The sequence below is a fragment of the Argopecten irradians genome, chromosome 2 (genome assembly GCF_041381155.1).
Source record: "Argopecten irradians isolate NY chromosome 2, Ai_NY, whole genome shotgun sequence".
NCBI lineage: Eukaryota > Metazoa > Mollusca > Bivalvia > Pectinida > Pectinidae > Argopecten > Argopecten irradians.
Genome location: NC_091135.1, coordinates 35,470,439 through 35,492,781, shown reverse-complemented (window position 1 = coordinate 35,492,781; position 22,343 = coordinate 35,470,439). Strand labels below are relative to the sequence as shown.

The following is a 22,343-nucleotide window of genomic DNA, read 5'->3' as shown; positions in this document are numbered from 1 at the left end:
TATATATATATAATACAAACACAGAATATGGTCCCCTAGTATAACTCAGTAATATATATGTATAATACAAACAAAAGAATATGGTCCCCTAGTATAACTCAGTAATATATATGTATAATACAAACACAGAATATGGTCCCCTATATATGTATAATACAACACAGTAAAATCAGTAATATATATATATATACACAAACACAGAATATGGTCCCCTAGTATAACTCAGTAATATATATGTATAAATACAAACACAGAATATGGTCCCCTAGTATAACTCAGTAATATATATATGTATAATACAAACACAGAATATGGTCCCCTAGTAAAACTCAGTAATATATATGTATAATACAAACACAGAATATGGTCCCCTAGTATAACTCAGTAATATATATGTATAATACAAACACAGAATATGGTCCCCTAGTATAACTCAGTAATATATATATGTATAATACAAACACAGAATATGGTCCCCTAGTATAACTCAGTAATATATATGTATAATACAAACACAGAATATGGTCCCTAGTATAACTCAGTAATATATATGTATAATACAAACACAGAATATGGTCCCCTAGTATAACTCAGTAATATATATGTATAATACAAACACAGAATATGGTCCCCTAGTATAACTCAGTAATATATATGTATAATACAAACACAGAATATGGTCCCCTAGTATAACTCAGTAATATATATGTATAATACAAACACACAGAATATGGTCCCCTAGTATAACTCAGTAATATATATATGTATAATACAAACACAGAATATGGTCCCCTAGTATAACTCAGTAATATATATGTATAATACAAACACAGAATATGGTCCCCTAGTATAAACTCAGTAATATATATGTATAATACAAACACAGAATATGGTCCCCTAGTATAACTCAGTAATATATATGTATAATACAAACACAGAATATGGTCCCCTAGTATAACTCAGTAATATATATATATAATACAAACACAGAATATGGTCCCCTAGTATAACTCAGTAATATATATATATATAATACAAACACAGAATATGGTCCCCTAGTATAACTCAGTAATATATATGTATAATACAAACACAGAATATGGTCCCCTAGTATAACTCAGTAATATATATGTATAATACAAACACAGAATATGGTCCCCTAGTATAACTCAGTAATATATATATATATAATACAAACACAGAATATGGTCCCCTAGTATAACTCAGTAATATATATATGTATAATACAAACACAGAATATGGTCCCCTAGTATAACTCAGTAATATATATATGTATAATACAAACACAGAATATGGTCCCCTAGTATAACTCAGTAATATATATGTATATAATACAAACACAGAATATGGTCCCCTAGTATAACTCAGTAATATATATGTATAATACAAACACAGAATATGGTCCCCTAGTAATAACTCAGTAATATATATATATAATACAAACACAGAATATGGTCCCCTAGTATAACTCAGTAATATATATATGTATAATACAAACACAGAATATGGTCCCTAGTATAACTCAGTAATATATATATATATAATACAAACACAGAATATGGTCCCCTAGTATAACTCAGTAATATATATATATATAATACAAACACAGAATATGGTCCCCTAGTATAACTCAGTAATATATATGTATAATACAAACACAGAATATGGTCCCCTAGTATAACTCAGTAATATATATGTATATAATACAAACACAGAATATGGTCCCCTAGTATAACTCAGTAATATATATATATAATACAAACACAGAATATGGTCCCCTAGTATAACTCAGTAATATATATATATATAATACAAACACAGAATATGGTCCCCTAGTATAACTCAGTAATATATATGTATAATACAAACACAGAATATGGTCCCCTAGTATAACTCAGTAATATATATGTATAATACAAACACAGAATATGGTCCCCTAGTATAACTCAGTAATATATATATATAATACAAACACAGAATATGGTCCCCTAGTATAACTCAGTAATATATATGTATAATACAAACACAGAATATGGTCCCCTAGTATAACTCAGTAATATATATGTATAATACAAACACAGAATATGGTCCCCTAGTATAACTCAGTAATATATATATGTATAATACAAACACAGAATATGGTCCCCTAGTATAACTCAGTAATATATATGTATAATACAAACACAGAATATGGTCCCCTAGTATAACTCAGTAATATATATATGTATAATACAAACACAGAATATGGTCCCCTAGTATAACTCAGTAATATATATATATAATACAAACACAGAATATGGTCCCCTAGTATAACTCAGTAATATATGTATAATAAAAACACAGAATATGGTCCCCTAGTATAACTCATAATATATATGTAAAATACAAACACAGAATATGGTCCCCTAGTATAACTCAGTAATATATATGTATAATACAAACACAGAATATGGTCCCCTAGTATAACTCAGTAATATATATATGTATAATACACAAACACAGAATATGGTCCCCTAGTATAACTCAGTAATATATATGTATAATACAAACACAGAATATGGTCCCCTAGTATAACTCAGTAATATATATATGTATAATACAAACACAGAATATGGTCCCCTAGTATAACTCAGTAATATATATGTATAATATATCAAACACAGAATATGGTCCCCTAGTATAACTCAGTAATATATATGTATAATACAAACACAGAATATGGTCCCCTAGTATAACTCAGTAATATATATATATATAATACAAACACAGAATATGGTCCCCTAGTATAACTCAGTAATATATATGTATAATACAAACACAGAATATGGTCCCCTAGTATAACTCAGTAATATATATGTATAATACAAACACAGAATATGGTCCCCTAGTATAACTCAGTAATATATATGTATAATACAAACACAGAATATGGTCCCCTAGTATAACTCAGTAATACATATAAGTATAATAACAGTAATATATATATGTATAATACAAACACAGAATATGGTCCCCTAGTATAACTCAGTAATATATATGTATAATACAAACACAGAATATGGTCCCCTAGTATAACTCAGTAATACATATATATAATACAAACACAGAATATGGTCCCCTAGTTTACATATTGTTCTTTCTGTTCTATTACTACAGGTGCCAGGACAGGTGCCATGGCTGATACAATACAGCATAGGTAAGATTTCTATCATCAGAAGGGATGGTAAACAATGTACATCTATATAGGTATAATATATTATATGAACTATCATTTGATTCCACCAGAGGTTATTTGTAGAGTTATGTCCCCTTGTTTATCAAAATATTTATGTAATTTTTTAAAGTGCTTTATGTTCAGTGTCATCATTAAAAATATGGTGGTCATAAATTTTATTTGAGATATAATCTGATTCATTGTTATCTGTTGTTTCTGATTTTAGATTGATTCAATATTTTATATATGTATATATATATTTCTTTCATACCTACGAGTGTAATACTGGGTGGTCTAGGGCAATACACTCATGCCGCCTGAGGCTGTATTGCATGGCTACCCATGCAATAAAGCCTCGTGACGTCATGGCGTCAACAAAATTTCTATTTCCCTGGTAAAATTTTAACATTTTTTTCACAAACTTGACTGGTTTTACTATAAAAGATGCAAACAACGTAATTTTTGTTGAAAACATCAAGTAATTTGACTTTCAGTCATGGATTTCTTCGAATTTATTTCAAAATGGCGGGATATTATCGTTATAAAATTGCAATAAAACGTCAAGGTATGAAAGAAAAATACTCTTTCATAAGTGGATATGAAGGATAGGAATATTCTACCCTCGGGATCACAAAATGTTGCAAAACCCTCGGCAAGCCTCGGGTTTTACTACATTTTGTGACCCTCGGGTAGAATATCCCTATCCTTCATATCCACATATGAAAGAGTCTTATAATATGTACTGGTATATAAAATGGAATTTGATATTTTGTAGCCTCTTTCGTAACCGGACCGCAGACAATCCTGTCACACTATTCTATGCCTTAATTGGAAATGATGTTTGTAACTCGTAAGGTTTTTACATACACATGGAAACAAGTTAACAATAATTGAAAAAAAAAAATATACAAACATAAGTACCCGTATTATAATGAAAATATAAAAAGAAAACTATTGAAGACCTTAAATTCATGGTACGGTATTTGACCAAATATGCGCCCATGTCCCTATCAGTGCCCTTCCCCCTTTTTGAGGCCTTGATTTCAATTTCCCAGACATAAAGACCATAACTACAAAAAACTTAAGAGATTTGCAATAATCTTGGTTTATTAGAGGTTATTTGTAGAGTTGGGTTTTTTTTTTCAATTTTTTAAACGCCCTGGGTGTTTATTGGGTCGAATACGGTAATTAATTGTAGCACATAATACCGGTATGTAAACATGAAATTTAAATATAAAGTGTATGTTTTTGTTTTTAATCATATTGAAGAATTTTTAAAAGTTTTTGTGCTTTCATTTGCTCTCTCATCTACAAAATATCTTCATTAATTTTAAGAAACATTAAGAACATAATACCTCTCCTTCAGACATGTAGACACCTTTGCTCACATGACAACTACGGAGGAAATAAGAAATAATTCCATGAGAACATTGGAGTTTTTGGTAAGGTGATACTGAGTACTGTACACCACGTTGTAATCATGTATACAAGTTTTTCACGTGTTCATTATTTTCAACAAATTTGTGATAAACGATCATCATGCTTTCATAGTTCGGTTTTATACAATATTTGCAATATTAGCGTACAAATTGTATTTTACAAAAATAAAGTGGTTTGCAGTGCAAAACAGTGAAAAGTATAATAGAGATATCTCCCCTTAAATACATCTATTTCATGTATCAATTCAGTACATTATATAGGTTTCAGTACTGGTAGACATTAAGACATGTATAAATGTTTAACATTTTCCTGGTATCCCTACAAAAAACTTTCCCTTTGAATGAATCACTTTTTGTACTTAACATATTTTCCAGAATATATATATGGTATTATTAGCTACATTGGTGTAACAAATATACCAGTAAAAATGCAGATTTTATCTCAATTACACACACATTTACCACAAGCATGTGTTTGTGGCAGGGGAGACCACTGTGTATCCAGTTTTATAACCATACCACCTTAACACATTATCAACATGTTAATTAAAGATGCTTCACTACTGACGAATGGTAATTTGTGTCTATTAAAAACAGGAGCAGATGAATTAGAATTTTTTCCTCGGTAACAGATGTTTCTTAGTTACTTTAAACTACCATCATTGAAAAATTTCAGCTTCATATTTTACTTCATATAAAAGTATTTAAAACAATTAATTAAAAATCCATGACACTATGCCCAATATGGAATGAGATACTGATTGTGCTGACTATCATAGCAAAACTAATTGATTTATATACACTGTTGAATAATTCAACATACAGTACATACGGTATATACACGATTATTGTCTATTAAAATTATAAATATTGTTTATTCTCTGTTGGTGATGGAGCATCTTTAATGATTTTTATCTGTGACAGGGGAAGACCTTGCCTGCTGGGAGCCATGTTTTCCTGGTAGGACTGGTAGATGGACGTGTCCTCTATGATAGTCTTAAGGACAGGATCCATCCCATTGGTTCACTCCGGAATGATGTCACTTATACCGACTTCTACAATTACTTCAACTGTTTAGAGGTAAAAGGCATTCAATCTATGTTAACTCATCCACTACTGAAGACACTCCTAATTCAAAGTAATGAATAATTCACTATCAGGGGTGAAGGAGTCAATTTTCAATAATTCAAAATTTGTTTTGTATATATCAATTTAAGATAACAAAAGTTTTCATATGTGTTATGTTCAGGTAGCCTCCTTTTAGCTAGACAGTTTATATACATGTAGTCACATGTTCCTTAAAGGGCCACTACCTTTCCAAAACGGCTTTTAATTTTTGAAATAGGAATGTAAAACGAGATCAATAATTTTGTAGAGTCGGAGGATTTATAAACTATACGTTTACTAGCAAACTTATCATCACCTTCAGAACTGTTTAATTAGAATAAATAAAATGTTAATTTTCATAACGCGGGTCGTTTTATGTTTCCCGCCGTCGTCCTAAATGCCGCGCTGTAGTTGACCATCACTGCGACAGACGGCAAAACAGCGAAATGAATCTCCACTGTTATCGTACATTAGACAGGAAATCTTGCATATGTTTCGTGTTGTAACCTCATCTTAAGCCATCGATATATATTTTCTTTTGTTATTAATGTTTTTAAGAAACCTTTAAATTTTGCTCCGGAAAGTAGTGGGCCTTTAACAATTATAGTCATGGATGCTTCTAAAATCAAAACTTAGATATATGTCACTCCATATTAAATGTTTTTGGTATTTCTATACAGATATCACCCTGCCTTGGTTGGCTGAATACCAATGAAACAATACGGAATATGACAACGAAGGTAATATCATTTATAACATGAAATCTCATCTGAAACTGCTTAGTTAAGAAAGCATTTAGATATCTTTAAATTTACGTTTGAATTACCACATAATTTTTAGTCTGGAGACTTTTATCATGAAAGTAAACATGATTACTGTTACCTTTTATATTTGTGTGCAATTAAATTTTGCAGATTTCGTGGTCAATAAGAAATCGCACCAATAAATCATCATCCTTATGTATAAAAACGTGAAATAAAGTTGCCTCAAAAATAAGTTGACCTATATATAATATCTGAAGATTTCGTTTTCAAAATTAATAGATTCACCAACCTTAACTCAATATTTCACCGTTCACTCTCTGTTTGTTTATAAACTTGTCATTTTTATTATAACAGAGAGCTATGGAACTGAGTAGTGTTCTGAAAGATGTGGCAAAGACAGAAGCAAGCAAATACTCCAACTTCAAACTTGACTACATGGAAAATCCTATATTTCAAGGTAATACATGTACACAATACATTATTAAGGTTATAGGATAAGGCAAGTTCATTTATTCTGCCATTTAAATGTGAGCTATATAATTTAGTAATGAAAATAAACAAAGAATACCTGGTACTTTCAAAAATGATAGGGGGAAATTTCTCTCAAAATAAACAAATTATAATGAAGTTTTAAGTTGAATATAAGTTCAATAGTGAAAATCAAAAATGATAGAACTTTTGACATCACCATCTGTGATTGGCTAAAATGATAGAACTTTTGACATCACCATCTGTGATTGACTAAGTCTAAAATTAAGACCATTTTAACTTTTGACTGTTTCATTATCATTGGGCCTGAAGAGAAGCATCATTTGTTTCATAATATATAGTTATCAGTATCAGGGTCATCCCAAATAAAAGCAAGGATGTTGAACTTGCTTGTGACCTCTCTGACCTTTTGATGTTTTCAATGACCTATGACTTGTTCTTTTTTCACAGCTATAGAAGAGTTCAAAAAACTTGGAATTCAAACCTGGGAGGCATTGGAACCTGTAGACGGATTTCATTCCAATCAGGTAAGTCACCATACAATGTGTACCAATCTTAGACACCCATATCACCATCCTTGATACTGCAGGGGTTACTTTCACTGTTGTGATATCTATTCCTCGACTATTTTACAGTAAACTGAAAGCAGTTCAGGAGAAAAATAACCTAACCAATCACAAGCCTTTAGAGATTTCCTCTGAAGATTACAGGGAGAGCGACATCCAATTTCAAAGCAACACCATCAAAGACAGTGTACCTATTTCATTTGATTTCTTTGATGTACATAACAAAATCTCTGCAGGCTTGTGATTGGTCATTTTTTTTTCTCCTGAACTACCATCATTTTTACTTTATCACTCATACAGGATCCCTATTGGCATTAACATGCCCCTGTCTCTGCCACAATGGTTGTCCATAGATTTTGTGACAGTTATCAAAGTCATACAATATTGGTTTTGGATCTTTTTATGTTTGGCAGGAGGTAACACAAGCAATAACTCCAGCTGACATACAGTAAAACCTGCCTTAGAAACCACCTAAAAAAGGACACCTACTTAATAACACCATTTTTCATAGTCCCAAATGGCCAGTTATAACACAATTTGACCTGTGTGTAAAGACCACTTGGCAATAATGACCACTTTTTCCTGGTCTCGTGGGTGCTCTTTATAGACCGATTTGAATTTTTACTCCAGTTAGACTTAATTATATGTCATTTCTTGACTAGCTCGGCCAAGCATTATCAGCGCAGGTAATGTGGCAGAATTTAGAGACCAAGTACCCTGACGCCATCGGTCCGATGAACCCTTTCAATGACAAGATCAAAGCTGTCTTCGGGAATCAAGGAGGCTACTAAGCATGTGCAAGATTGCCTTATATTAACAGTGCGTTATTTGTAAACTTGGCCAAAATTATCTTGTATATCTTCAAATGTTTTAAGTATTAATTTTATGTTCTGTTAATTTACAATCAAACTATTACTAGCTTATGATGACTGTATTTTATAAGCGTCCTCGCTGTCTGTTTTAGCTCATAAAATACTGTGATAATATATAAGTACACATATACTATATATATATATCCCTACAAATATTTAATCAGTAGTATTATGTATAATTGTAATAAATTATTTGTTCATGGATAGTAGACAATATGATTAACAAATTACGGGTATACAATGATGTTTGCTAATTCCAGATAGTGTATTGATATTTGATACTTTGTGATAAGATCTTTATTTCAGATAGATTAATTGGTTTAAGGATCAGGTTTATGTCTCGTTGAAGTCTCATTTCAACCTGTATTGGGAAAGGTTTGGGGATTTTGAAATAAACATTAATTATATCAATATCTTCATTAATTATATCAATATCTGTATTAATTTGCAATATGCAAAAAGAGTTGTTTATAATTTTTTACTCATGGATTTGAAGAAATGACCTCCCCCTCTTACACAAACACATCCACATTTATTTGCCTGATTTAGAAAGGACAACTCATTGATGTGCAAACTATTTTCAACTGGAAACTGCTCACAGTATTTGTTATTGATTGAAATACTCACCACACTTTCTCTGTGTGTTATAAGTGTTTATAAGTGTTTTACAACAATACTGAGTTTTAACGGGTTTAGTAATAGTCTTGACTCAAGAAGGTGCAAGCGTGTCCTAGACCCACGGTTGATTGCATTTCGCTTTGATACACTGCAAGCATATCATGTTTCAGATACCTACCAATTTGTTACCAAAACATTCAGTGCTGTATGTGCTAAGATAGTGCTAAATGAATAAATCAAATCTAGTCAATAAAAATTGGCCCAAGAGAATATTTACTAAAATTAAGCCAATATAAGACCTGAACATGATTTCTCAAAGCAAAAAACACCCACTTCGATCAAAACCTTATTTACTTATGTAACTTGAGTAATGTCAGTTTACTTAGTGCTGTTTGTATCGTGAAATTGGGGATATTGTTTTTTTTACTTTGTTAATGTGCTTCATGTATATTTTCACTTTTTAGTCTAATAAAATTTTCACTTTATCATATCACTATGTTATGCTCTCAAAACTGATGATTTTGCTTGAAATTGAAATATTTTCATTCTATTTAGCCAGAAGCAACATTTTACCAAGGTATTTAAAGAAGGGAATGACACACTGGTTCTGTTCTTGGGACAAAAATTCACCTGTTCCTCAATTACTCAAAAAGATCAACTTTGACTTTAAAGATTTTGTTATAGATATTGATAATTCTGTTTTCTATATTTAGATTATAACAATTTTGTTATTGATATTGATAATTCAGTTTTCTATATTTAAATCATCAATCCCCTTTACTTTCGTGTTATTATTGATTTGTTACCTGTGCATTTAAATAACTTATAAAATTTCTTTTATCTTTTTTTTTCAGAATTATTAAAATAAAAATATAATTGTTTTCATTATGCATATATTGTTATATGATCCTTTGTATAATGTGATGCAAATTTCCTTTGTATTGATATTAAAATGTACTTATATTGGAAAAAACCTGCTTTTCTTTTGTGGATAAGGTGCTTCATGATGTTGTAGTCCTAATGTAACAAGTAAACATTGCTCTTGGAATCTGAAATGGAAAATGCTATATTGACTTACGCTACCGATTTATTGCAGTGATATTCATCTATAAAGTAATTATCAATTTTATCTAAAAAAAAATGTATGCCAAAATCATACTCTACATGGTACTTTATACGAGTATATAGTACCGTGTAGAGTATGATTTTTATCGTCTTTTAATCTATACCTCTTAAACGTCTGAAATTGCTCTTAGGTCACTCTGGTGGGTTCATAATATAAAATCTGTAACTAATTCTCAGATCCCTGTGATCTCGTCAGTTTTCTCTAACACAACAGGTTTCAGGAAGATGAATTAATCGTACAATATGAAGAACAGTAGAAAAGACACACCAGATAGGATGTAAATTTGGAAAATTACCTTAATTTCATAGATGTTTCGCTTTTCAATGATTTTGAATGGAGTCGAATTGTAAAACGACGAAATGCTTACGAAATCACTGGATGATCATTTTTGTGACTGAAACCAAAACTTTTAGAATAATTAATTAATAAATTATTAACAGTTGAAAATAAAAGAACATGTGAGTTACATGTCAAGACCTTGAAGTAAAAAGAAAGTAAATAGAAGTAAAGAACATTTTCGATCTAATTAAATAACCTTTCTTGTCTTGTACGTTGATTAGGTGTCAATGGAGCAGCCATGAACAAGTAATATTATTAGGATTAGAAAAGTCTTTTTGTCAATGCTATGGTAGATCTACACGTGGCTGACATTTGACTGCACTTTTATTGTTCTAGTACACAAAGGCTTTGAGCCAAGTCCATTCAGAATGCAACAGTACCTGCTTGGTATGTTATGTCACTTCTATCTAGACCTACATCCATGCATTGCATATATCAACCTGCCAGATATATATGCATGTACGTGTATAACTTAAGTGTTGTAATAACGATTATAAGGCATCATATACGTGTATGTTTGTTTGTCCATTTGAATTAGTTTCACAGTTTAATTCATCAAATCCGGCGGTTTGCAATAGATAACTGAAGTAAAAATACCATGTCAAAATTTTCGTCCATATACGGCACGTATAATGCTACAAAATCATCTCGTATGTTACATGTAATTTTCTTTATTTCCGTAAATGCTTTCCTGGATACATCCACATCCCTGATATCAATATTGTTTACTGTAAACCAAGTTATTGTCGCGGTGACCTGTTTTCGCGTTTTCATGGGTAACTATTTTCGTGGCGATTTATTTTCGCGATTTAGATCACGATAGATCTACTGACGTGTACTCGTATCATTTTCACGAGTTTAATTTTCCTGAATTACCAAATACGCCAAATTTAATCTCAGCGAAAATAAGATGGTTTAAAGTACAAACACGCTGCAGTTGTTATATCAAAAGATAATTGCTGGGGATGTAGAAATTTACGAAAGGAAGAAATATACACTTGTAATGCAAAAACCTTTTTACCATTAAAATATTCTCCAGCGAAACCTTAAAGAAAGTAAACACTCGCTTAAATAACCACTCTTACAGTATGGACGACTAAGTATCACTTACTTGTAACCCAAAATTACTTTTCTCTTATTGGTAGGTTTTGAAATTAAGGGTGATTCATTTTAACCTGGTTGGGTATCTTTTAGATATATAATACAGAATATGAAGAATAGTAGAAAAGACACACCAGATACGAAGCACATTTAGAAATTAATTTTTCAACGATTCGTGACAAAGGATTGGAGATGAATCGTAAAACAACGATATGCTAGAGACCACTGGATGGATAATTTTTGTGACTAAACCGAAACTTTAGAATATAAGATGTAATAAAATGTTAGTCTTTGAAAATGAAAGTACGTGTGATCTATACGTCAATATTTTGGTGAAGTAAATAGAAGTAAATATAAGTAAAAGAAATTTCAAAACCTGATCTCTTTTGTCTGGTACGTTGTTCAGGTGTCCATGAAGCCATGAACAGATGATATTGTAAGATTGAAGTCTCTGCTTTTTTGTCAATTCTATGGTAGACCGACATCATGTGGTTGACATTGGACTGTACATTTATTGTTCTAGTGCACGAAGGCTGTGAGCCAAGTCCATTCAGAACGTTAACAGTACATCCCTGTCATTGTTTCATCATGTCGCTTTATCTAGACCTACATCCATGCAATGCATATGTAGGAACCTGTCATATATATATGTGTGTGTGTGTAGCAACAGCCCATTTCAGTCACCCATTCTCTAAAGAAATGACGTTTACTAGTGATGAATTGCATATGCATACAACAGTAACTCGAAATCGCTCCCTGGCTTCTAAAATCAAAGGTTTCGATATTGGCCGCACATCGGCCTTTAAATACAACAAAATCAACAAGAACATCTAATATTATACACGTAATTTTCTTTATTTCCATGAATGCTTTAAATGAGAAGGATAAGTCACACTGGGTTTTGGGGGGAGTACAAGGCAGGAGCTTTTGTGTTTGTGCACTGACCGTGACGTTGGGCGACGGCTGATTTTCCTTTGATATCCGCCGGCGCAGCCTTTGATGTAGCTTGCGGCTGCGAGGGTTACCGTATTACTTTCTGAAGCGGGCCGTCATTTCATGAGCTGTCGTATTTTTTTAACGAAAGTTTAAGACATAGCCTCTAAATCTGCCGTCCTTAAAATAAGTTATAAACCTTGTGAAATTTAATAAACTTTACATTGGTGTTTCGTTTGACTCGATAAGACAAGTATTTGTTGAGAAAAACGGTTTGTATTCCCGGTTCATAGGCGTCTCGCGTGGTGTTTACTAATGTAAAGAGACAGACACGAATCCTTCTAATATTATACACGTAATTTTCTTTATTTCCATGAATGCTTTAAACCATCACTGACCTATTATTTGCTGTTAACAAGTTTATGTTCGTGGCGATTTAGATCACGTTGGTTCTACTATATCGCGGCTATAATTTTCGCGGATTTTAAACACCTGTCGCGAAAATCTTTTTTTCACTATGAAAATATTCCTGGCGAAACTTTAGAAAATCGCGGAGTTAAATACTCGCTTTGAATAACCACATTCACTTACAGTATGGACGACAAAATGTCACTTCCTTGTAACCCAAAATAAGTATTCTCTTAGTGGTAGGTTTGGGAATTTAGGTTATTTCTTAATGTAATTTAACATGGTTAGGTATCTTTTGGAAAAATAATAGAGAGTTGGTACAATGAATCAATCATCAACCTATTCTTTTATTCCTCGAACACGAGATTTACAAAACAAAAGAAATTTCAAAACATTTCACATTGCTTGTATCTTACATTATATGTTAATTATATTTCATCTGGTAGTTTGGTACTGGTATTCTCTAATTAGAGTTTGTTCTAGAGAATCACTTTTTGTGGTTATAAAACTTTCTAGATGTGATTTCCAAAAATTCTGCGCTGTCATTTAAGAAAAGTTCGTATTCTTCTCGTGACTGTAGCTTGTTCTGGAATACTTCACAATCCATTCCAAGTAGTATTCTCAAAAAATGTTAATGTGAAAGATTATCTATATACGTACATAATTCAGGTCAATATGTCGCGAGAACCTTTATAATAAAATTAATTCTGTCCCCTTTTGTAAAATGGCACTTAGATGTGAAATGGAGAATATTATCTGTATACAGTTCCTCGCAGTTTTTACATACTTCCTCATTCCACATTGTAGTATAAGTTAACATTTTGGTTACATTTTTCACAGTATATGCGATGAATTGTACGTACTGTGTATATTTTGAAAGCGAAGAAAATCTCCGTCCGCAAGCGTTCGGTCCCTCAGTAGCATATTTTCATAGTAATATATCGACGAATTTACCAGCCTTTTCCTCACAATTTTGGAGGGAAATTGTGCTGTCTTGACATATTTAATCAAATGATTTTGAAGACTGTAATCTTTTAAAATCTTGATAATATCGGGTATAAATCCAGTTTGTATTAACTTATGTTCGCGGCGATTTATTTTGGCGATTTAGATCACGTTGGTTCTACTATATCGCGACTATGATTTTCGCGGATTTTAAACAACCGTCGCGAAAATCTTTTTTCACTATGAAAATATTCTTTAGCGAAACATTAGAAAATCGCGGAGTTGAATACTCGCTTTGAATAACCACATTCACTTACAGTATGGACGACTAAGTGTCACTTCCTTGTAACCCAAAATAAGTATTCTCTTAGTGGTAGGTTTGGGAATTTAGGTTATTTTCTAATGTATTTTAATATGGTTGGGTATCTATTGGAAATATAATACAGAGTTGGTACATTTTCCTTGTACGTGTAATATTCCTCGCCAAAAGTTTAGTATTTTGTTCGTGACTCGAATGCCATTATTCAATTATACCTTATCAGTAACAATGTAAGAGAAAATGTAGCAATACTGAAGATTAATCTAATCTAATTGTTGCTTGCTTGGTTATGATTTACCTTAACAGCAAATCAATATGATTTAAGAACGTCCTCCTGTGTATTTGTTGTTTTACATATATTAAGTTCATGTTTGGGTGGCTGTGGTATGGTTGTTGACTTATGTGAGATGTTTGTAGGATTTCGATACAGACAGTTTTCCTGCTAGATTAGAAACTTTGATTAAGCAGGTGTAAAGCTCCATTGTTTATTCAATTTTCAAAAGCCCAATTATGTTTACAACAGGCGCCTTGTATTTTCAAACAAGATCTACCCAATATGTGTTACAAAAAAAATGCACACATCGTAAAAATATTCAAAATGTTTCATTGCCTGGAATGTAAAAACATACAGAATACTGTAGCGTTCAAACTACCGGAGCTAGAACCTTGGAACATTAGCCGGATGCTCTACCGATTGAGCTGCCTAGTCACCGATGTTCGTTGGATAACTAATGTAACCATTTACACATTTACAATAACTGAAATACAATTGTAAATAAGTTTAAATGCTATTACCGTACCTTTATAGCATCATGCTGGTACTATGTAGTGAGTGTACAAACGGAGCTGCCATTCATCATCAACAAAGGGTTTTAACGAAAAGTTGAATTTCGTATGCCTGACATTTTACACTTGAATTTATACAAAAGTCTATGCATAAAGATTCCAATGCATAGATTGGAGTCGTTATGCATGTTACGCATAACAATTTAACAAAGCAATCATCGATATTATTTTGAAGGAACAATCATGACGAGTTTTGAAACTAGTGTTTGGTGTTACTGTATTTTAAGCAATATTTGGTACACGCCTTCTACAATATTATGTTTCTGATTATGGTAAGAACCTATTAGCTTTTGAAGAACCTTTGTCTAACATCTCAGACGAGGCTCAGGACTATGGATTTCGATAAACAATCAGTCTTCAGAAGGAATTTGCATTATTTTGCGTACGAAGTTCGTACCGGCCATTCCTGAACTGGTCTTTATCTGTCATGAGAGGTTCTTTTCTTTCCATGTCAACATCATCTGGATTTTGTATGTCTTCGTTGTCCGTATAGCAACGAAAGACATCGAATTTCTTGGATAAAATGTCACGTGTAAACAGTTGCTCTGTTACATAAGAAAAACCAATGATAGAGAAAAGCGAACAGAGCATTGAGAGCGTTTTGAAGGGGAAGAGCTGTCCGTACTCCTCGTGGTAGAGAGGATAATTTATCAAAGAGTCAATGTTCAGGAATGGTTCTCCGCCTGCAACACGGAGGAAAAGCCCGACGAAGAAGCCTATGAAGCTGCCGTAGGTATTGGCGCACTTTAACCACAGGACGCAGACGAGCTGTGGAAACTGTATGACGTACATTAGGTCAGCACACAGGATGAATAGTCCATACACACTTCCAACTGTCAAAGCTATGGCTGCACCAGCGGCTCCCACCGCGACTATAGTACCACGGAGGACCCAGACGATCTCCCTGTCGGAGGCCTGAAATGTAAAACGTAATATTATCATGTAAGACTACAGTATAACAATATGGACACCCTATCATGAAAATGTTGTATGCTTTAATAATTTTCAGTGAGAAAATAACATAAGAACCAAAGTTCACAGAGTGGCTCTTAACCGTCGATATACACATTGTTTCAACGATATTTGTCCAAGACTGTAACCCGAATTAGGCATTATTAGCACGTTGATATGGGGTTTTGGTAACGCTAGGAACTATCTCTGACATTGTACCGAACCATCATATTACAAGAAAAGCATATAATTTAATTTCATGTAATATGCTCATTTCTATTATTTTTGCATAGACTGAACGGTTTGTTCGTCGAGTATTATGACGAGGTGATCACATGGTAATATTGGCATACATGTATCGTATACTTCCAACAGTAGTGAAATAATTAAAGTGAACCATAAATATTTAGAAATCTTTCAAATATACCTTTGGTCGGAAGATGTTTTTATATATGTTATTAGCAAATACACTTCCAGTTGCGAGAACACACGAATCAGCCGAGGACATAACTGCTGCCGAAACGGCCCCTATACCGATGATGGACACGGACACTGGACAGAGGTATTGAAGCACCATGGGGAAAATGTGAGTCCACTGGCTGTACTCAAGTGGTATGTGTCCGTCAAAGTCGGTGGCATTCCAATCTAAAAGAAAATAAATCAAACTTGGTCCATTAGTATCAAGTAATTGTCTTATATTGCAGTATTTTTGTCCCCAAAATATAATATTATGCGAACTTGTAAATGGATCCGGTAAGCAGAAACTTCTTGTGAAGATTTAACACGGTCTCGCTTCATAAAACGCCACATATCAGGGGCGTAGGAAGCGGGGAGGGGGGCAGTGGGGGGCAAACATGTCTTTTTGCCCCCCCCCCCCCCCCCCCATTGTCGCTGAGTGAAATTTTCTAAAATTGCACATTTGAAAGAAAAAAAGGGTCCTCCTGCACATTTTTATACTTCATTTTGAAAATTTTCCGCTGCGCGGCGCTATTCCTAAAATGTTCAAGCGCGTAATGTTCAAACCTTTAATAATGAAAATTCAATACACACGAACTAGACTCAAAACGTCCATTAAGGGATTATACTATTAAAAAAAATAATAAAAGATGAATTTCTTTATATATCTTGGCAAGACAATCAAATCATTATTATTTTGAGTTACACAACAATGTGCCGATGGTGTGGATCCGGTATGTTCAGATCGAGCTGGGTTGCATAATGATATGACGACATTTACAATAATCATTTCTAAATGCAGGCAACTTTAAATCGAAAAATTGCCGTGTTAAGAATGCTTTAAAATCATCAAAATACAAATTCGTATTTTTTTTTCTCAGGGGGAGACCCCCGTACCCCACAAAAACCGAAAGGTAACTTTAAATCGAAAAATTGCCGTGTTAAGAATGCTTTAAAATCGTCAAAATACAAAATCGTAATATTTTTTCTCAGGGGGAGACCCCCGTACCCCACAAAAAAAAAACCACCAAAATCTCGCGCCTACGGCGCACGCAAATTCAACAAAATGCAATGTAAAACTCATCTCAGCCGTTCTAAATTGTCAAAAAAATTCCCGGGGGAGACCCCGGACCCCCAAAACACCAAAATCTCGCGCCTTCGGCGCTCGAAAAAGCATCAAAATACATGGTAAAACTCATCTCAGTCATTCTAAATCGTAATGTTTTTCCAGGGGATACCCCAGACCCCCCAAACTCGCACGCTATTTTGTGTATTCATTATTTCCAGGTAGCGCAGCCACTGTCTATTAGATGTGTACAAGGATTATATGTAATTAAAATACATGAAAAAGTATATCTCCTGTGGGTGCGGAGCGCGCGAGAGGGGGGGGGGTGTTACGAAATATTGAGGACCATTGCACCCCATTACGTTTCATCTTCCTACGCCACTGCATATCATATATTTAAAACTCTTTTTGATATCAAACACTAAGACTTTAAACGTAATTCAGTATGTTATTAAGTTTGTGATGTATAGAGATGAAGTCTATGTGGATGTCAACAACTTTACCTGTGGCTGCCCCTATGGCCCCTACAGCAGCCGGAGGGATAGCAAGGACAAGAGAGATGGCAGCAGCCAAGAGAGTGGCTTTCTGGGCAAGTGCTGGGCTTTTACAGGCCAACACACGCTGGTACAACGCCTAATCAACAAGCAAAATCACAGCTTATATACAATAAACCGCTTCAAATACTGTAAACCAGTTTTCTTTCGCGTGCGATTTACTTTCGCGGTCAATGTAAATTCGTGAAAGTTTATCTCCGCGAAATTATATCTGCCTCATTCATGGTAGGTATTTTATACCAACTGGTAAATCCACAAAAGTTAATATCCGCACATTGGTTTTGAAATGGAAATCGTGAAATTTAGAATCCATGAAAGACTAAAAAAACTTCTGAAATGCATGATAAGTCAACTGACTTACAGTAACAGTGCATCATAATAAGCGCTGGAGATAAACTTTTGATTACCAAAAGCACTGTATTGCCAAAAGTACTTCTGTGAATAAATGTCATCATCAAATTTCCTTATGTTCAGTGATGTAATTACTTGCTACAAAGCGTAAGTGAGAATATCCTGTTACAAAGACTAACCTGCCACGGCATTCCTCCCATAATTAGCATACAAATGGTGTCTATGTATACCCCTATCATTGCTGGTTCAAGTGTTCCCGTCCATGACGTCTCTACGCGGGACATGTCCACGGCAGGGTTGTTGATGGCAAAGGGTATGGCTAGCACCTAGACAAATGAGAAAATATAAACATAATATTGATTATCGAACTTTTTACAGGGACTTAACACTATTACAGCGGAAGTGTTCGTTGAATCCTAAAAAATAATATTTCAATTTTGCTTCTAATATGCATTTCCATTGGTTCAAAAATGAAAAAAGCGGCGTTGTAACGTCACTTTTGATTGACTGATAAAACGGCGTAGTGATTTCATTAGAAAATGAGTCTTTCCCTCGATAAATTTGGAATTTTAAAAATATATTTGATAGAATTAGTAAGATTAATCTGAATCTGTGTGTATTCTCATCAGAAACTCAGATATTTGTTTTAATACCTCCTTAACATAATAAATTTATTCAATGTCATCATTAAATAACCGCATAAGTTTACAAGATGTAAATATATTGCTCGACGCAATCTTATATACTATATCTAACATTTTTTTTTGGTACATTATGGCACCAGATGAACTTAATTCTTGAATAATTGACTTTTAACAAAATTAGGTCACTGTGACCTATTTTTTGACATGAAGTTATATTTTCCAAAATGTTTTGCTTTCAACATATAATTGCATCAAAATTCATGAAACATCCTTCAAAATTATCATTTGGTTCCAACAAAACGAGACAAATTAAAAAACATTGCCCCTCCTGTTTAACCCTCATAATTCACAAGGGACTCCGACCTGACCTTAATCATATGTCATATCATGATGTCCTAAACCCCGGGTATCTGTAAACAAAAAAATATTGCTTATCGGTCATGGCCACCAAAGGGCCCAAATTGACACTCCTCCTTTTGAATGGATTGCAATTTCACTAATAGGCGGTCTGCTTTAATTCAATTGCTGAAATATACAGAAAATAAACGTCGCAAATATTCGTACTATATTTTGTGAGCAAAACATACTGTTGTAATTATCTATATTTATTTGGCGCGAATTGGCTAAATTGAGTCGAAGTTTTAGATTGTTAAATCTAAAATGTTATTTAATTCCACAAGCACTTTAGGTTTGAAGCTTAATTTTTTAAAAGACCTACCACAGGCTTGCAAAGGTCTATTAGAATTGAAAGTCAAACAGAAATACTTGATCACACAGTATGACATTACACAATACTAAACTTTAAATAATCAAAGTTTAACAAAACAAAAAACAATCTTAATGTTTATTCTATTCAATATCTGTTATCTGTCAACGATATTCAATTCCATATATTGTCGTAAACCATATCTCACATTTTGTCGTACACTACATAACACACCAAAGGTTTAATGAGATTAAATTATTCACATAAGATCGTTTAATCTTCGTCCATTAATTAATGTGTCAAAATGTTATGTTAAATACCCCTGATATAGAACTACACAATAGCTCAGACATTTAAAATCTATACCTACATGGTTTTTTTTTCTCAGCAATAAATTGTATCAGTAAACAACAATTATAATTTTATCCCTGGACTTCACTGACCTAAATCTTTTTATTCTTTCTCAAATTCAGTCATTCTAAAAAATAATTAACCGATATTTTTTTTTTACAACAATAACAATCATGAATATATGTGCATTGGTATAGCATTAAATGTCTATATCAGCTCTATTGATGTGTGTATGTAAGCTAGCTAATATATATATAGTTATATCACAATTGTTCACTGGAACAATCAGTTTATCAATGCATCCCACATAGAGTGTAATGAGTGAGTAAGCTAGAAGCTAGCAATATATAAACATAGTTATAATTGTTCACTGGAACAATCAGATTCAATGCACCCCAATCGCAAGGTCGAAGTTTGATAATCAGAAGTTTAGAGTTCAAGTCCTTTTATAATCAATAAGGACTAAATGGTTTGTTAGGGTATATATATAAAGTGCTATGTTCACTTCAAAGTGTGAGAAAATTTTACAAAATATCATTTCAATCATGAATTATTGTGAGTGTACAATATAACTTGTCCAAATCAGTCTTTGTCTATCCCAGACCGTACCGATCAAATATCTCAGGGACATTCGATTTAGACAAAGCAAGTTATACTGCATGGTCTTCAATCCTGAGTCAGAGAAGAAATCTAGGCTGTTTTCGTTTATTAGGGTTCTGTTACAACCAGTTGGACTGTTTTTTAAGTCATTATTTTTATTATAAAACGGAAAGCCTTGAAGGACCTGTTATTTTTGTTAACAAAGGCCTGTGTAGGGCTTTGGCTTTGATCGATGAAATATATTAATAATGCATTACTAATCAAATCGAATGACTGTTTGTTAGTCATTATTTCAATAAATCCTGAAGGACCTGGTAGTTTTTTAATACAGGCCTGTGAGGGCTTTGTCATTAGGCTCGTCTGAAAACAATAATTCATTATATATTATCACCAGATCGAACTTTAATTCATAAATGAACAGTGAACTTGGTCCAACGCAGTCAAACCATATAAAACAAATCTATAAGTTAATCTGCTCACCTAGTCAATCTACCAAAACAGATTTCCATGGTTACTTTACCTGATTTTGTATTTATATATATATATATTTAATGTACAGTTTCTAAAGTTATTTCATTTAGTGTCATTTTTTGTCAAGCATACAAAGTTGCAAGCAACACTGGTGTTGACAAATGTATAATATTCATAATATTATGAGAAATGTATGAGTGGACACATAGTCATTGGATAAGAGGAAGAAGTGAATAAGGGCACAGAATTTTGATGGTAACATTCCCCTATATAACTAAGTAATATATATGTAATCTATGAATACAAACACAGTATATGGTCAAATTCCCCTTAGTTTAGTATTAATCGAGTAATATATATGTTATAATACAAACACAGAATATGGTCCCCTAGTATAACTCAGCTTAGTAATATATATATAATAACATAAACAAATAACAAATATGGTCCCTAGTATAAAGCTCAGTTTATATCTATTTATGTATAATACTTAAACACAGAATATGGTTCCCCTAAGTATTAACGTATAACGCAGTTAATTATTGTATATGTTTAATTCAGATACAATGCAATAGCGTCACCACTAGTATTAAACTATCCAGTAATATTAGATGTTGTAATACAATACACAGAATATCGGTTTCTCCGCCTGAGAACCCCTAGACCGGCTCAGTTTTACTTTTGTCTAATACTAAAAACAGAATATCGGTTCACCTAGTTTAAATCAGTAAGTATTTTGATGTTAGATTACAAACACTCATAATATGGGACCCGTAGTTCATATACTCGAGTAATATATATTTGTATAGATAAAAATACTGAGATATGGTCAACTAGTATATAAGCTCAGTTATTAGATAGGGATAAATAAATAACAAAGAATATTGGTACCCTAGAGTAGTAATCTCTGTCTAGTATATGAGTCATCAGATAAATATTTACAAACAGCGGAATCTGGTCACCCTAGTATAACTAACTCTGGTCCCCAATTAAATATATATATGTATAATAAAAACTCGAAAGAGTGGTCACCCTGAGTAGATAATTCATTAGTTGATATATATGTATAGTACAAAACATAGAGAA

The 22,343-nt window shown here is 32.9% G+C and overlaps 2 protein-coding genes across 2 annotated transcripts in view; one reads left to right on the top strand and one right to left on the bottom strand.

Moving 5' to 3' along the window:
- Positions 1–10,214, top strand: part of LOC138315304 (acyloxyacyl hydrolase-like) — a 35,205-nt gene extending 24,991 nt beyond the window's left edge. The window contains exons 12-19 of the mRNA XM_069256207.1: positions 3,178–3,217; positions 4,011–4,085; positions 4,602–4,677; positions 5,599–5,754; positions 6,462–6,521; positions 6,900–7,002; positions 7,485–7,561; positions 8,263–10,214. Coding sequence (XP_069112308.1) covers positions 3,178–3,217; positions 4,011–4,085; positions 4,602–4,677; positions 5,599–5,754; positions 6,462–6,521; positions 6,900–7,002; positions 7,485–7,561; positions 8,263–8,391 — 716 coding nt within the window. The 3' untranslated portion in view covers positions 8,392–10,214. The remainder of the gene's footprint in view (positions 1–3,177; positions 3,218–4,010; positions 4,086–4,601; positions 4,678–5,598; positions 5,755–6,461; positions 6,522–6,899; positions 7,003–7,484; positions 7,562–8,262) is intronic.
- A 2,714-nt stretch (positions 10,215–12,928) lies between these two features.
- On the bottom strand, positions 12,929–18,953 carry LOC138315300 (high affinity choline transporter 1-like). The gene is made up of 4 exons (XM_069256199.1): positions 18,665–18,953; positions 18,084–18,213; positions 16,486–16,703; positions 12,929–16,022 (listed from the first exon to the last, which is right to left on the bottom strand). The coding sequence occupies exons 1-4, from the start codon at positions 18,767–18,769 to the stop codon at positions 15,465–15,467; spliced, it is 1,011 nt and encodes a 336-aa protein (XP_069112300.1). The 5' UTR covers positions 18,770–18,953; the 3' UTR covers positions 12,929–15,464.
- Between the last annotated feature and the right edge of the window lie 3,390 nt (positions 18,954–22,343).

What these genes read in the sequence shown, in the direction of transcription:
- LOC138315300 (XM_069256199.1), bottom strand. Translation starts at nt 18,769, where the DNA reads ATGTCCCGCGTAGAGACGTCATGGACGGGAACACTTGAACCAGCAATG. An exon ending in GGCCATAGGGGCAGCCACAG is followed by an intron (nt 16,704 to 18,083) that starts GTAAAGTTGTTG and finishes ATTTTCTTTTAG; the next exon opens with ATTGGAATGCCACCGACTTT. An exon ending in AAAACATCTTCCGACCAAAG is followed by an intron (nt 16,023 to 16,485) that starts GTATATTTGAAA and finishes TTTACATTTCAG; the next exon opens with GCCTCCGACAGGGAGATCGT.